Genomic DNA, 18,449 nt, shown 5'->3' with positions numbered 1-18,449 from the left:
ATATCTGGTCTATTGTTATGTATGGTTTTATCGGTTAATATGGCTCTGTCAAAATACATTTCATATTTATTGCTCTCCGGTACTGGCTTCGGATTATATTGATAGTAGGGTTCTGGTTTTCTGGATATCAGACCATATTTTAAAGCTAATTTTTGGTGTGTGTAATGAGCTATTTGGTTATGTCGGTGTGTATAGTCGGTTTGGGTTAATGTTGGGCACGCGCTAGTTATGTGCTGAATAGTTTCGGGTTGTCGTTGGTATTTCCTATATTTATCATCAGTTGTGTTGGGGTCTTTCAGTATGATTTTTTTATAATTCTTGGTATTTATAACTTGATGATGAATTGCAAGCTTAAAACCTTCTGTTTCTGGGAATAGTGAGCCTACTTTAAGCCATCTGTTAGATGCTGTGGGATCTATGTGAGATTGTTCTAAATCATGTATATGCCTACCATGTAATTCTTTTCTGCGCCATGAATCTATTTTGTGTTCAATTTTTTTGCTACTGTTTTAAATTGCTTATTTCGATCAATCAAGATTAAAGGTGTAAAATTTTGGTCTGATTCTACTTTGGCTTAATGAATTTTGCATATTATAATTTACAGTTATGTTGCTTAATAAGATATAGTCTGTTCAGAACAAGAACCGTCGTGGGTTTTGAGGTCGCTACTGCTTAATTACTTCTTTTGATTAGTTTCGGTATGTTTCTATATAAAAATCCCTAAAAACAACACGTAAGATCATTCATAACAAAGCAATAGGACATGACAAGTAAGTATATAGGACATGACAAACAAATAAGTTTAAAATTTATCAAAACGCGGAGAAGTCATGTAAAATGAATGAGGACGTTTAACTTACTAGTATGCAAAAATAATACATCTTTCTATAATCCTCTTACAAGAATGTGTCACCTGTATAATGAACTATCTATAAAACATGCCGCACTTGATATTCACACTTCAAAATATTATACTTTCCGACGCTCAGTAAAACACATATTATCCACAACAACCAAGTCAAATACAACTCCCACATCGTCTGCCTTACCTTAGCCAACATATTTTATATTTATTGTTATTATTTTGTAACTAAATAACATGTACGTGTCACCTAATTTGAATAAGTTGTATACACTTCTATTTGGATTCTGACTAGCCATTAGATCCACTGTAATGTAATTTAGATAATTATTGTCAGTAATATGTTTAGTATATCTTTATAAATAAATAAATAAAATTCGAAAGTTAGTTCACTTTTCGGCCTCGACGGTTCTCTTTCTGAGCGCACTATATAATTTTGTGAAAATACTTTTTTATAATTCAAGAAAAAAATTCGATTCATATTTTATTTCAAACGTTACCTACTTTCAAAAAATATATTATGTAAACAAGTAAGTATAAGGCACCAATCTCGAAACAATAATACTTATTACTTTTTTGTCACATTTTTCCAACGACGCTTTGTACTACTTTTTATTCGAAGTCCTTTTGGTTGGCTAAATAAGCTATGTTAATATCCAGTAAATGTAAACTAATAGGTTTTATACGTTTAAAAAACAAAGATTAGCTTCAATAAAAGTATATTTTTCTCCTTGGAATTCCTTTTTGTTTATTTTTATATTTATGTACGCACGCTATATAAAAATATGAAAATTCGTAATATTTTGGTATAAATAAATTTTCTTTACGCTTTTTTGAAATTAATTACAGCAATAAGCTGTGACTTTTATAACTAGTGTGTTATATGTGTCCATAAACGCGTCCATCACCCAAGTAACATATTACGCAGTGTCGTGAATATACTACACTCTCAAGTATATCTAGATACTAGGTAGTAATCTATAATCTGTGTCGATACACTACTCTCTTCAGTCGACTGTGTAATGCTAAAGAATAGTAATGAAATTAATTAAAATATCGCAGCATTGTGCAAAATATTGTTCCTTTTTTGTATATAGTGCATTCTAAATGTGAACACAATTGACTATTATCCTGTATCACACAGGAGAAAAAATTGTGAGATCTCACAACTTGTATCAAAATGGACGGTATAGTTGTATTGGATCTTAAGTGGCTTTGTGGGTAGAAGTGAAATAAGTGTTATAAGTTTGACTATTTCCAAATTTCCGTGTTGGAGACGGACTGAAGCGATTGCCAGGATGGCGGTAAGTAAGGAAGTATTTTCGCTTTACGACAGCTCTCCCGAACCTTTGTTCGACATCTGTATGGAATATATTGTCAATAATTTAAACACTATTACGACACAAGATTCGTCGAGTCGCTGGAGGAAATTGAAGGACGATGTGATACTCCCTGCTGAGATATGCGAACGATTTCTTGAGGCCTACCAGCGAGAAAGTCGTGTAAATGACAACATCGCCAATTTATTTCGCGATAAAGTGCGCGCCCGCCTGGACACAGTGAAACTGCGTAGCTCGCGCATAACAGATGAAGGATTACGGTTTCTCATGGAGCACAAACCTCGCGTGGTGGAGCTGGTGCAGTGCGAGTATCTGTCGCAGGCTTCACTAGAAGCTATTAACCATCATAGTCAGAATTTAATATCTCTAAAATTAGGACCAGTGACATATGTCATCTCTCAGGATGAGAGTTTATACAGACACAGGGGGTACATTATTGACGCGCCTAAACTTCGACGCCTCACAATCCACCGCAGGGGACTGGCCATATTCCCACTGTTGTTGCTGCAACCTTTGACACACTTAACACATCTGGATCTTTCTGAGTGCTCATCTGCAGGTACAATTTGGGCCCTGAATGAATTAAAGAACTTGAGATCCCTGGTATTGCACAGTGTACACTGGTCAAAAGATATAATTGATTGGATAGCTGGTTTGCATTCACTGAGGCACCTGGATATTTCTCAATCAAATGATAGACATGGAAAATATTTGAATCCTAATGAGGTATTGACAAAGCTTATAAAAAACTTGCCAGAGTTGGAATCTTTAGATATTTCTGGCACAAATCTGGCTGGAACTGGAGCAGCCGTGTCTAAAGCCAATGAGGAAGGATCATCTGCAAACACCGAGCCACCCGTGCGCTGTGACATCCCAGGCCTAGTGAGCCGAGTTGACAGGCCCCTTGAATTTCTCGGGCTGTATGGTACACATCATGGTGCATGCAAGAGACATGACATCCCTGCCAAAGTGGTGAGTCACATACATTGCCCTAGGTTATATTATTAAGATGCATTACAATTATTCTCACATGCAGTGTGGTCACTTTATATTATTCAATAAAATGAAATTGATTATTTCTAAAGACATTAATATATTTACTGCTACATACAGAAATATTGGATACAATTGCCACATTTTGGTTTTGTTTAAGATCTCTGGTGATGCCAACGAGCAACAGATCTTAACTGCAGCAGTAGCATACATGGAAAGGCCTGTCATGTTGACTAGAGTCCTCAATGATCTTTATTACTTGTTCCGATATGAAAATAATTCATATGTTGGCCGAGCACTGTCAGTTGTCTTAGATGCGATGGATCAACATGTGTCAGAAAAACATATACAAATATCTGGAAGGTAAGATGGAATTTCATTTTAAGTTGTAATAATTTAATTTTTAATTGTATCATAAATCCTAAAATTACAAATTAAACAAAAAAAATCACATAATATAATGTATAATTCAAGTTTTTTTTGTAGTTTAGGTATGTTTTAAATAAAAAACAAATTAAATTTATAAATAATTATAATGGTTAGAAAATTGTCATATGACTTAGAACATAAACTTAATTAGTGGCCTATTGCTTAATAATCTAGAGAATAATCTCTTACAAATATCTGTACATTTGTGTGGTAGAGGCTTAAAGCTAGTTCAATAATATGTAATTGTGGTTTGTAACCCAGCGTTTTATGTTTTTCAAACAATCTATTATTTTTATCACCTCTATTTCTGTCCATTGTTAGATAACTATCTGAACTACAGATTAAGTGTAGTCTTGCAGACAGTTTTTTGCATAAAGGAAAAAGGGCAAGTTGGTATCTACTTCACATATTAAGGCTTTTTTTTATTAATATAGTATGACTGTGGGATGTAGACATGTTCATTGCGACTACCTAAAGTTCTTTCTTTTATCAGAAGATGTTAGTGTAGTAAGCATATGCAATTGTTGCTTCCCTTTTTGTAATATTGTCGATGGAGGCAAACCTACACTATATCTTCATCAAAAATTTAACATCTTGTGATGTGGAAAGTTTTTAATACTATGTAGTATATATATATATATTGGGAACTCGTTAGATATATTTTTATTTTCGTAGACAATCAATTTCTTATGGAAATTTTAACATTATTCAGATCTCATTAAGCAAGTGCTATCTTATATCCAGTGTCATGCACTTTGTGACATAGATTTTTAAGTGCTGTGGTTTTTGGCCACGCTATCTTGACTCAGTAACTTATATGTTCGCCCTTAAACCAATAATAAACCCACCGAAAGTTATAACTGTTGTGTGATACGTATATTTTATTAAAAAATATGCATGTTTTGTGTCACAAATATTTGTGTTGGTCCCGATTATCACTGTAGTGACTCAATATATATTTAGATCAATGGGTAATCACTAATCCTCATAGTTTAGGCTTTCACCATACACGCTTATGTGAAAAATTCATATATCAGTATACATATTATATTTAAAAAAACAAATATTTGTACTTGCTACTATTTTCAAAAATTGTGATAAAAACACGTTTTTTTCAAACCGTCAGCATTAGAAAATGCCTTTAAATAATTGTGAGGTTATGATTCAGCTCACTTTAAACAAATATAAATTGTCTGTATAATAATCTAATGTGCCTGAGAATTAAAAAATGACGACTTTTTTGCATTTTCAAATAGCTGCCACGAGCTTTTGAATTGGAGCTTCTTACATAGTCACTTAACATGCCTACTCAATATCTGCTCGATAGTTTTTTTTTCAATTTTCTACCCTTGCGTATGGCTACACCCACCAAGCAAACCCTCAGATTTAACATATCTTCTGTATCAGACACGTGGCAAATATTATATACTATCAATATCTGACTCAAATATTTCCATGTCACTGTTTCCCCTTTACATTTTTTTAGTTTCTTTGTCCTAACAATTACAAACACAACAATAAGGTAATCTGCAAAATTCGTCGAGCCGTTGTAAAATGATGCATTTACTTACATACATGTGGCAATCATGATACATTACATTTAAATTTATTTTATTTTTATATTCTAATACAGTGATCCATAAACTATTTATATGGTTTGTCTGTATTGAAAATTACGAGCCTCTTATTTAAAATAATATTAGGGTCTACGTCAGAGCATCGCCCAAAGGAGCAGAATTACCTTTAAAGACAATGATTATTTAGGAAATAGCATTACAAATAATGTATAAAAAATAAAGGATTTAATGTGTTAAATATGTATGGATATAAAAAACTTTAGTACGAATATGATGAAGGTCCTGCATAAAATATTATGATAACAGACATATACAGGTATAATCAGCTCAAATATTCCCTTTGAAGTGTAGGGACGGGGTAAATCAATAAGATTGCAGAACAAGAATCATGCAAATATACTCAATATTGCATTTACATCAAAGTAAATTATTATTAAATAATCATATGCTTTGATGTAAATTGCAATTGGAGAATTGTCATACTCAAACTAATATATTTAACAATATTGGAATTTTATCCTTGCATACTATAAAATAAAGTTCCCCGCCGCGTCTGTCTGAACTTGATAAACTCAAAATTTACTCAACGGATTTTGATGAGTTTTGGTATGGAGGTAGTTTGAGACCATATTGGTCAGTCAGGCCAGTCTGGGACATAGGCTTAGCTTTTACACGGGAAAATATATAGAGCAAGTCTTAGGCTAGAAAAAACTAACACGCGGTCGGAGGCGTGGGTCATTTGGTATGAAGATAGTTGGAGACCCTGGAAAGAACATATACTACTTATTGTCGCAGAAAAATATAAAGCAGAACATTTATCCCGGGAAATCTTTTTTCTCTGTAGAAAACGTAAAGTCTTTTGGCCTTGTATAAATTTACAACTATTGTGACATTTTGTGAGTCTCCATGTTAAGATTGACTATAATTGTATTGATGCATCAATGTAATAATCTATTACAAACTATTTTAGTTGCATAACTACTGAACAGTGGTAAATACTATTCAAGATTTCATAGTCTATTTTTCAGTAAATATTTTTGCAAATTTATAATCTGCAATAATAAGGGATTTGTAATATGATTTCCTTAAATATAATTATTAGAGGGTTTACAAATTATACTTTCGGGAGCAGCGCATCCTGTAAAGGCTCGTCCATATATAAAAAGACACGTGCGACCGCATTGCGGCACTTAGCGGAAAAGTAAAAGCACTCTTAGTTATTTGGCTAGCGTTGTTTTATATTGTGGCAATTCTGCAGCGCGGCTAATTTAAGTCACCATTACAGTCGTTTTGTTTGCATTCACTTATTTAATGTTCATTGAGAGGTGTAATAATAACAAGAATTGTACATGTATGGTTGCAGCGCAACATTATTCTACATAGTGAAAGGAAAGGAGAAAGATCGCATCGGCATGAAACTAAAAAGGCGTATCATCACAGCGCTGCTGGATGGTATGGCGGCCCACCTTGGAGACGACACCATGATGCGCAACGGTTGCCTTACTCTCTGCCAGTTCAAAATACCAACAGACGTGGTAAGATACAAACTACGTATGTATATCTTGAGACTACTGACTAGTAACTAATGTCTCAAGTCACTTTTCAAAACTACCTACACTCGATTTGCTTTTTTTGGGGAAACTAATATAATGAACGAAAATAAAGTAGTTATGACAATAGTATGTTGTCTTATTATTTTATTTTGTGTGTTTCTATTGACTAAAGTTTATTTACATCACCAACACGATTATTTGCGGTATTCATAGTTGTCTACAATAATTATTAAGGTAATAATATATGAATTTCTACATTTTTAGTTGAGCTTGAGATACACTTTCGTTTAAGTACATTTTTGTATGAAAATTTGTGAAACGACCAATGAGCATAAAATTTGACAGCAAGATCATTGCGTGTATACACTTCGAATAGTAAATCTAGTACTCATGGTAACAGTAAACACAAAATGTACGGAACAGGGAGTGTGAATCTGCTTTTTGACTAATAGAATTAATGACTAAAATGACTATAAAGAAGTTAACGTTAACTTAATCGATCGAATATTTTATTCTTACTTAGCGCACTGCACTCAGGGAAAAACGTAAACGTTAATTTTTTTTTTAAATGATCAAATTCTCTTCTGAAACAAAATAACAAATGAATTCATATACTGTGTTTTCTTTTTTCAATTTCAGTTGTTTGAGTATGAAAGAGTGGTGAAGATCCTGTTGTGTGGAGTGTCTGATGTGAACCAAGAGGGATTCGTGCAGCGAATCGCGATATACTTGCTTAACTCGCTCGCTTGCCAAGTCGATGGGAAACAGAAACGTTTTCTGGGCAACGAGGGCGCCATCTTGGTACGTTGATATTTAAACATATTTTCGATTATTAAATACCTAATTGCTCTGCGATTTTACACATCTGTACTTGCTTGTGTTATTTTTTCATAGCTTGTCATTTACTGCACTTCTTTTAATTCAATACAAAAACTTTCACACCGTGGTTTCTATAAACATAGTATGAGCTCAGAACATGTTCTTTTTTGGATCAATTCATGTATGCAGACCTTTCAAACTTATCTCATTGCGCATGACGCGAATTAAAAATTGATTAATCTGCGACTAGAAACGAAATTATCGTTTTGTTCTAAATATTGGTATTGGCTATGTTGGTATATGCGATTGTATTTTGTATATATGAGCCGGGCAATGGCTATACGTAAATATGTTATAATAATGCAAATTTACCTATAAACCAAATTTTGACTATAATTTTGTGTAAGCATTAAGCGAAATTATAATAGTAGCAGCTGCGCGGTGCAACAATGGCATTTTTTTGCGCCACGCAGCAAGTGCCCTGGCAAGTTGACAATTTTATTCATAGTGTCCTTTGCCATCAAGATATTTATCTATCCGTAAGATTCGTGCCATCGTCTTTCTATGACGATATGTGGCCACAAAGGTTACTTACTTTATACAATGCAAAATGCTCAAAGTTTTGTATAATGATTCATATAATATTATTTTAGTAATATATAACTCAATGAAAAAAGATTGACAATGCATACATTAGCGATCATTCTCTCGATTCGTTTATTCTAAAATTACTCAACAGTACACCCATCTATATTTAAATCACACATTTCACTGAAATATATACAAAAACTTTTTGTTGAGGCACAATGGCTTTGTACACTCAGCATCAAAAGTTGCCAAGTAACTAACATGTTAATATGGTACTACACATTTAATGTACGTTCTAAAAGTTGTGAGCATCCAATCTATTAACTATATTTGGATGTTCAACAAGTCGAACGTCAACGGCATGTAAGTAGTGCAGATGTTCAAAATGGAATATAAATAAAAAACCTTTTGTCGATGCATTGTCGTAATTAATTGAAAATCCTCTTGTGTGTCATCTTAATTTCTCGCATAACGTTCATAACGTTTCTTTTGTTTCGAATTATTTTTAAACTGTCTGAAATGGAATGGTAAATATAAATAATATATAAATTGTGTCCTTCACAGTAATACTCTGAACTAACCCGCGGACCCGCATATCTATCTTGCTATATATATAATATATATGGATCGTTTATTTTGAAAGTGGTGTAAGTCCATTTTTGAGAAATATGAGCTATCACGTAATTCATGCTTAATTTAATGTAAATTATTTATATATAACTAGTCCGTGTTTAATTTCTCAAAAAATTCCCATGTTTTGTACAACTTAAAATCGGTCGGTAAATGAAATTGCATAATCATCGATTATGAAAGTGGTGTAGGTCCAATTGACAGAGGTAGGTGGCATAGCAGATGGATGCCGATCAGCGTTTTGTTATTTTTCATTTATTTTATACTAGCTGTGTTCCGCGGTTTCACCCGTGGACGATTAAAAAATCTCCAAAATGCAATTAAAAAACAGATAAAAAAAATACTAATGGGGAACAGGTCAATTGCTTGCAAATATGTTGGTTGAGGTTCCTCAAAATTGCACCATATACCATTTTTTATAAAACAACGATGACGGACGCAAAATTTAAAATTATCAATTTATTACCTCTGCGTCCTGGAAGACCGTTAAAATTTGAAAAAATCACCATCTGCCACCTTTTAAAAATATATAATCAAAATGGTCACCTTTACCAACAGTTCTAACAACGTTTCTTTATTCATTTATTTATAATATAATCATACAACAAAATTCAAGTGTTACAGATTTGAATACCCTAACACCAAAGGTTTTTTTTTCATACGAAGGCATCTTTGTCCTGCAAAATAAAGCCCGCTGTTCCAGTGGTTAAAACCATGTTTAGAAGTACGAGATGTCATATTTAATATTTTATTATAAAATTAGTCGTGTCTGTGACTTCGTATGCGTGGTTAAATAAATGTTTTTCGATATCTGATTTTGAAAAACAAAGTCTATATTCTACTACAAATTAAATCCTGTCAGCAAGTGAAAAATACACAAAAATCAATTCTGTAGTTTCGGAGATGTGCGCTTACAAACCAAGAGCAAAAAGGACACAGAAAATAATTCTAAAAATCATTGATTTGTTCTATTACTGTACCTTAGTTACCCCTATTTTTTATTACTTTCTTTCCAATGTAGACACACCGGGATCTGTTTCTATTATATTAAAGTAGCAATAAAATGTTAAATATAATCAATGTGATTGATAACAATATGTTTTTCAACACTCTGGGTGCTTAGTTTACACTTGGTTATCTCATTTTGATCAGATAATTGTGAAGAACTTACACATGCATATTTTGTTTAAAAATATTTGATAAACAACTGTTTAGATGATTTTGATATAGGATGCTAACAATATTTTGAATATTTTTGTCGTGTAAATGATTTTGGTCCTTTTAGCAATTCAGAATTGTTTGGGTATACAGGGCGCTCCGATATATTTGCTGTTGACTGTACAAAACTAGACAATATGTATACCACACTTAATTAATTGTATATTGGTGTTAAATTGCCTCGGTGGCGCAGTTGTACTGCGCGGTATGCTGGTATGCTGAGCTCCAAGGTTCGAATCCTGGGTCGGAACACAACTGGGCAGAGTAATATTTGGATATTTCTGCTCATTATCAGCCCGGAGTCTGGAATTTATGCCTGATATGGCTATAGGCTCGCCCCCTATCAAATCATGGGACGGAACACACTTGGCGAACCAACGAACGAACTGTATACCTCTTCGGGGATAAATGCGTGATGGGGTGTGTGTGTGTAGTGTTAAACTTTTGTAATACATTCAGAGACATTGTAAATGGTCATCAAAAACAACATATTTTTGAGTTAAATCAGTGTCAACGATAATAATTAATAAAAATATACAATGATCGATGCAAATTATATTTTAACAATGACAGCTTAGTAATTGATGTAATTAGTGAGTAAATATAATTTGTATTATGAATTTAGGATTCCCAAAACCAAATCATATAAATGATGGAATAGATTATATCGTCATACGAGGCATGTAAAAAATATAAGTCTGAAAGTGTCAGCTCTTAGCGAAATTAGAGGCTTCTGTAAATACAATCGCATTAATTTAATAAATTCGCTCTATGTTTATTTGGTTTGGCACAATCCGGCATAGTTGTGTAGTCTGGCGACAGGCATCCCTCGCCAGTTGACGCAGTTATGCCGTGCTGTTGAAGCCCGATATACACACACTCATTCTGGACCGCGACAACTTACGTGGACTATTGTGGCAGGATTTACCCCTTTTGTATGGTGGTCGTTGTCCTTCTACCAGCACATTCGCCCTATGTATGCCTTTTCTCGAGAGTAACAGTTACATTCACCAAAAGCTGACATTGTCACTTGTGTTTCAGGGAAATTATTAATTATTACTTAGCTGTTGTCGCTAAGCTGTCAAAATGTGCTAAAATAAGACGTTTCAAAAATGTATCACGTTGTGATATATTCAATTTGTCTTTGCAGAAGATGCTGAACCTTATATCGGACCGTTTGTCGCGCCGTGTGTGTGATGATGTGCTAGAGGTCGCCTGGTCCACGATGTGGAACGTCACCGATGAGACGCCGCAAAATTGCCAAAGATTCTTGGAAAACAGCGGCATGGAGTATTTCTTGGCATGTCTTAAGGTATCGTCTTCTACTGCAGAATTTTATTGAACTAAGTTTTGAATGTGCCTTTTAGTTCACATGACAGTCTGTTACTCAAATAAGTCCTACGTCCTAGTTAATTTTGAATTATGCTTACCTATTATATGTAAGGCTCGACCGAGACGGGTTTTTTAATCTCGGCCGAGACCGAGACCGAGAATGAAATAAAATCTCGGCAGAGACCGAGAATAGACAAATCATGAATAAACTATAAAAATCTATGAGCTAAATTTCCTATATACCTTATATACCTGTTATGTGAAATTATTTTTTGTTTTTGAGTGGTTTTTGAAGGCGGTTTAATTTTTTGTTAAAATTATTTTTATTTTTTGCTTTTTTGTGTGAGTAAAAAATTGACCGTCTCGATGGCGTGTTTCACTCACGATACGACTATCGCGCTCAGGAGTTACACCTCTGAGTACCTCTGAAAAGGGGAAAAGGTGTGATGCTATATACATATATGTATGTATGTAAGAAGTAGAGTCAACTAAACCTAACCTAAAAACACAACTATTATGTTTCACACACAGTACGACTATCGCGCTGAAATATTACGCCTCTGCCTACCCCTGACACGGGGAAAAGGTGTTATGCTATATGTATAAGTATGTGAGAAGTACACTCAACTAAACCCAATGCAAAAACATAACTAAAAACGTCACAGGAAAGCTAAATTCGCGATTTTGTTTTCTCGGACGACAAAATTATTCTAGTTTATTTAGTAAAACCACACTGAAGCGATGTTGAAAAAAAAAATTATGGGACCAATCTAGAGAGATATTCTTTCGAATAAAAAAATATTTTTCCAAATCGGTTCATAAATGAGCGAGTTCTGAGGTAACAAACATACAAAAGAAAAAAAAACATTCCCGTCGAATTGATAACCTCCTCCTTTTTTTGAAGTCGGTTAAATAGTACTTTCATTTATACAATTTATACTATGTGTTAAATGTTGGATCCCACTGCTGGGAACATATCTCCTTTACTACTGAGAGGGTTTAGGCATTCAAGCTGGCCTAGTGTAGGTTTGTTACTTTTATTAACTACAATATTTTAACTAATTTCTATTTAACAACATTGGCTAACTAAACCGTGAACGAACGGCGCGAAGGCGCCCGCAGTTCACCAACTGGGACTCCAACCAATCACAACGCAGACTCCCTACTCACTCACTCACACCGAGCGACGAATATGGCCGCGCGCTGATTTGAATCTCATTCTGTTCCGTACAAAGTTTCTCGGTCATTGCCGAGAATCTCGGCGGTTTTTAGCCGAGAACCGAGATAAAATTCTCGGTTGGATTTATAGCCGAGAATGCCGAGACCGAGATCTCGGTCGAGCCTTAATTATATGACATTACATGTTGGTGCGCCTCTAGACAAATAAATTAATATCATAAATTGTTAGTAATGATAGTTAAGGATTATGATCATCAATGTCCATATTTTGACATTTAAGGACGATGAGAAGTATGTTCGATATTAGAACCTTAAAGAATTCTAGATTGTAAGAAGGGTTAGTTTACACAACTTCGGCACTCTAGTACAAACTAAAATAACGAGGTGCAACGCATGGTATCAATCAATGCCTTCCCTTATTGCATCTATATATTTTAATGCCATTCAGACTTCACACGCAACACGCGCAACACGTATATGTATGTATGTATATTATATGTATGTATATGTAGTCTATAAATTATTTGTGTTAGCGTATGTGTATATTTGTGTAGTATATTCTATTTATTATCGTATCAAATTTTTCATATTATTATTTAATAAAGTTTTAAATAAATAAAACTTGAGTGTGTCGCATTTGTATTTGTTTTTATTCTTAGAGAAGCAAATATGTTGTTAATCATTATACTGCCTAGTGTATTAAAGCTAATTAACATGTATTTTTGTATATTAGCCATGCTCAATGAACAGGACATTGTTTATTTTTTACTCTAGGCTACTTTTATTTAGAACTTGATCTGTCTTTGTGTCAAACATCCAATTGCATTCACTGGATTATGCCTTTATATATATATAACAATGAATATCTTCACGAAATTTAAGATTTAGAATATAACAGTAAGTTATTCCATGTATTTTAATTATGTTAAAGATTGATATCCAACTATTGAGTATAACAACCAGTGTTTGTTGCAGAGTTTCCCTGACAAGGAGGAGTTGTTGCGCAATATGATGGGTCTACTGGGGAATGTGGCCGAGGTGACCAAGTTGAGACCCAAGCTCATGAACAAGCTGTTCCTCTCTGTGTTCTACGATCTGCTTGATTCCTCCAGCGATGGTATTGAGGTAATAATTTACATTTAAAGAAAAGTCCCAAATTCTCCATTGAATTTCTAAAACTTTAATTGATACAATTACATTTCACTGCTAAATGGACTAAGTAGGTTAAATGATGATGTCTCTCTTGAGATTATTTTGTATGTAAAGTTAAGCCTATATCTTACTTACCTTAGACACTAGTTTGGGAACCTAATCGAATATCTTCTTATAATTGTGTTGTTATACAATCAGGTGAGCTACAACGCAGCGGGCGTGCTGGCACACATGGCGTCGGACGGGCCCGAGGCGTGGACAGTGGAGGAGCTGCCGCGCGACATGGTGCTGATGCGCGTGGCCGCCGCCGTCGAGCGTTGGGACCTGCACGCCGAGCGCAACATCAACTACCGCTCTTTTGAGCCCATCCTCAACCTGCTCAATGCGCACCACACGCCGCAATGTCAGCACTGGGCTGTCTGGGCGCTCGCCAATCTCACCACCGTCTACCGTACGCTCATCTCTAATATCTTCTTGTCATCTAGCCGACATTTTTTCTGTACTTATACTGAAAGCTGGCTTTTCCTTCTTTATGATTTTATTATTATTACGATTATAACTTCAAACCGCAAATTTATTTTTTTATTCTAGCTGAGAAATACTGCAGCTTGGTGGAGGCAGAGGGAGGCCTTAAATTGCTGTACGAGTTGCTGAATCACCCCAACCCGTACGAGATGATCAAGAAACTTGCATGCATCGTGATTAACAACTGCGCCAAATTCGCCGCCAACGAGGCAACCACCCCGCCAATACCCTCGTCTCCGGACAATTAACTAATGGAGTACTTTGAGGATATCAATCCTCAATTGCGCGAATAAGCTTCGACATCGCTGATGTGACAAGGACCCTGCGGCACGCCCTTGTTGCGCCGCTGACGGTCCGCGCCGGCGCTTCACGTGTCTGCGATGTCCCGAGCTGCTGCCGTCGCCACGCCACAACACAGTGCGACATTGTTTGTTCGTATCAGTGCTCGGTGCTATTTTGACGCAACCTGACTATTGGTGATAGTGTAGATATTCAACACTTTCAAGGATTTAGATAGGTTCCCACTGTGTTAGTACAATAAGGATACCGTGCGCGCTGCGTGCCACGAGCCACGCCGTGTGCTGCGGATGCTGTGTGTGACGATTTAATCACAAACCGAGTAAATTCTTTACCGAGTCGAAATTTGATCGAGCTTAAAATTTTCCGCAGTGTCCACGTAGCGTTATTATTAAATATTTACCCCTAGTAACCAATGAGTACAGACAACTTTTTGAAAAATATATTACCCAGTAGACCCATGTAGTGTGATGTGTAGGATATTTTTCTAATATCACGGATAAGATGGTAATTTTGATGAATCTTTAATGTTAGCATATATAATATTTGGACATACCACAATCTAACATACTTGGACATGCTATTGTAATTGAGCATGAATTTTACATAGTTTTGCTTTGTGTCAAATTACAAGTAACACAATTAATTTACTTGGTTCAGTTGGTTTTAAACATTATGCTGCAGAATAGTTTAATAGTTTAGTTGTTTTAATACATACGGGTGTGTACGTATAAAATTTCGGTGTACTGGGTTGGTGTACAATTACTCGCCAGGGACAGACAGTCAACCATTTAATATAATGCAATAGCAGTGTCGTGCGTGGCCCTGGGAGATATCTGTTACGCCTGTATCAACTGTCAACCGCTCCACTTTATGTTATTAAGCATAATCAAAGTTTATTTTGGACATGGGCATGGCACATGTCCAGAAAATGTTTCAAAGAAATTGTATTGTGTGTGCTACTCTAGTTTGCAACATAGAGTGTCGCATAGGTTTTCGTACCTTCAACAGAGTCATTAGAGCTCATTGGAGCAGTGACTATTGGGTATATTTATTTATTTATTTCGTTTACTTTGGTAGCTGTAAAATATTATGATTGCAATGTGCTCCGGTGCTACGTGTAGCTTCTAAAGCTACATACGAAGATATGCCAATGGACAACATTTCAATGAATTATTGACATGAGAGCACAGAGAGGCTTTTGTTCTTGTTGTTCAAAGCGGTCGATAAAGTTTAAGCTGATTTTTTTTTATTGGCAGCTATCATTTTAAGGCTTTTGTTCTTGTTGTTCAAAGCGGTCGATAAAGTTTAAGCTGAGTTTTTTTTTATTGGCAGCTATCATTTTAAGGCTTTTGTTCTTGTTCAAAGCGGTCGATAAAGTTTAAAATGAGTTTTTTTTTATTGGCAGCTATCATTTTAAGGCTTTTGTTCTTGTTGTTCAAAGCGGTCGATAAAGTTTAAGCTGAGTTTTTTTTATTGGCAGCTATCATTTTAATATTTCCGCCAATAGTATTTAAAATGTCACGTTACTTTTGTATTGAGCCACCATTCCCTTTCTGCGTGTATCATGTGATAGCTGTGCTCTCTACACTATTAGCATAGAATAATAATGTTCCATTATAAAAGGTCTGTAGTAATCGGTTACAATGATATAATCAATCAGTAGTATATGCTTGTAATTCATAACATTCATATTATGATTGGTGTTCCATGTTTCTCCAAATGTGTTTTCTGGTAGTTTTGACATAAATGTATTCTAGCAGTAAACCAATGGTTAAAACGTGTCATTGTCTAATTATTTTGCTATACTTCTACATATAAGATGTCGTAAAAAAGATCATTATATTAAAAGAACAGTTTTACTCTGATAGTTAACTCTAGATGTTTAATATTAGTTCTTAAGACTTTGCAAACAATCATGTTCTGAATTATTGTACCTTGCCGGAAACTTGTTTATTTCTTTTATGATGTAATATTATGTTTATCAAGGACAACCATGATATTTTTGTTTCAATTGACTATATGTAAATTAGAACGCGCATTAAATACCACCATAAACGACGACAATCAAACACTAAGTAGTCGAAATGCGTCTTACACAAACCAGTTGCTGGACCTGGCCGGTCGTGCAAATTTAGACTTGTATTAAGATTGGCCCACATCTGTTAATTTAAAAAGAAAATATATTTATAGCTCAATACTGTAAATTGTTTTGCATATTTAAGTTGGAATCTTCATTATCTGTTACGTTATATCAGCTTGTGATGTGGCAACTTTGTTGTTTTTATTTTATATTTTTTGTTTCCTAGACATATAAACATTTTTTGAAATTCTTACCTCTATAAATATGTCATTTGAGAAACTATGTTATAAATAAATAAATTGACGTCAATAATTTCATTTTATTTACAGTTAAGTCATGTTTAAAGAGCCTTGAGTAAAATTCCAGGATGTGTCATACTGCTAGGTAAATATATAAATATTTATTTTACGAATAAATCAGCATTATTTGGGTATTTTATATCGTTATACAATATCCAGCGATAAATATTGCACTTGGATTGATTGTTGGTGAAATGTTTGGGAAAGTATTTCTGTAGTCAGTGATAGTTCTCTTTATTTTAATCAAACCCGCTTCAGTATTCTAACGGATAAATTTATAAAAACCCCAACTTTCAATAGTACGATGACATCCATAAAAACAAGGGAATCCTTTACAAGGTCAGTCACTCGAAATGATCTATAATGTTTATAAATATATTGTAATCGCACCTGAGAGGAAAAAAAATAGGATGAACTCTTAAAGCGAGTGGTAAATACCACTGGAAATTCAAGAAGTACTTTGAAAAGTATATTAAACGAAGTTAGAAGTCAGTACTGAAACTCAGAGGCTTACAGATTTTTTTGTGAAAAAGTTACTTGTCGAAGATAGGCACACTGTGTTGCAACTGCCACCATATCGACCGGATTTCAATCCAAATGAATATATGTGGTCTCAACTGAAAAGCTATGTAGTCACGAGAAACGTGGATATGAATTTAACTACAGTAAAACAATTATTAAATAAAAGAGTCGAAATGAATGGAGCTGAAGATTTAAAATAGGTTTGCGATCATGCAATCAAATGCGAGAATGAATATCTAAGAATTTAACACAACGTAGACGATTATACTGATAAACTAGTAAATTTTACTAATTTATCAGTACAATGGTAATTAATTTAACAGTCGTCATAAACACCAGATTGTTAGATCATAAACACCAGATTGTTAGATCATAAACACCAGATTGTTAGAGTTTTGTCTATCTCGTTCCAAATGTTTAAGTGCAATATTTATTGTCGGATACTGTATAATGACTTGCAGGTAATAAAGCAAACGATCCCATCCGATTTTTGAGTTTTATAAGAGACTCCCTCATTACTAATAATTATTACTAATAATAATGTCAGCCCTGTATTATATACTGTCCCACTATAGGGCACGGGCCTCCGCTACTACTGAGAGGAATTAGGCCTTAGTCTACCACGCTGGCCTAGTGCGGGTTAGAAGACTTCACACACCTTCAAAAATTCCTATAGAGAATTTCTCAGGTATACAGGTTTCCTCACGCTGTTTTCCTTCACCGTTAAAGTGAGCGATAATTTACAAAGAATACACACAATTTTTTAGAAAAATCAGAGGTGTGTGCCCTTGAGAATTGAACTTACGGACATTCGTCTCGACAGTCCGTTCCACAACCAACTAGGTTATCGCTGCTTTCTTAGCTAGAATAGGTGCTAATACTAATTATAATGAATATGTACGTGTTTAATTAAAGTTTTTATAAACGTATTCTACTTAAAATATTACGATTAAGTATTTATTTAATGTGATAAAATGCAACTCCAATTTAATAGCAATATAAATTTTATTTATTAACACAAAAAAGAGCTTATTCTATTTTTCTATAATAA

General features: G+C 34.5%; 1 protein-coding gene across 2 annotated transcripts; it reads left to right on the top strand.

Moving 5' to 3' along the window:
- Positions 1 to 1,827: 1,827 nt before the first annotated feature.
- Positions 1,828 to 16,883, top strand: LOC115444915 (protein zer-1 homolog). Of its 2 annotated transcripts, XM_037444065.1 has the most exons (9): positions 1,828 to 2,166; positions 2,270 to 3,174; positions 3,356 to 3,558; positions 6,565 to 6,736; positions 7,394 to 7,555; positions 11,160 to 11,321; positions 13,496 to 13,645; positions 13,871 to 14,123; positions 14,264 to 16,883. In XM_037444065.1, the coding sequence occupies exons 2-9, from the start codon at positions 2,470 to 2,472 to the stop codon at positions 14,443 to 14,445; spliced, it is 1,989 nt and encodes a 662-aa protein (XP_037299962.1). In that variant the 5' UTR covers positions 1,828 to 2,166; positions 2,270 to 2,469; the 3' UTR covers positions 14,446 to 16,883. The 2 variants fall into 2 exon arrangements, with proteins under 2 accessions (XP_037299962.1, XP_030026762.1); XM_030170902.2 differs by having other exon boundaries at positions 1,828 to 3,174.
- Positions 16,884 to 18,449: the final 1,566 nt, after the last annotated feature.

Source organism: Manduca sexta, chromosome 27, assembly GCF_014839805.1.
Source record: "Manduca sexta isolate Smith_Timp_Sample1 chromosome 27, JHU_Msex_v1.0, whole genome shotgun sequence".
Lineage (NCBI taxonomy): Eukaryota > Metazoa > Arthropoda > Insecta > Lepidoptera > Sphingidae > Manduca > Manduca sexta.
This window is presented reverse-complemented; position numbering and strand designations above follow the sequence as displayed.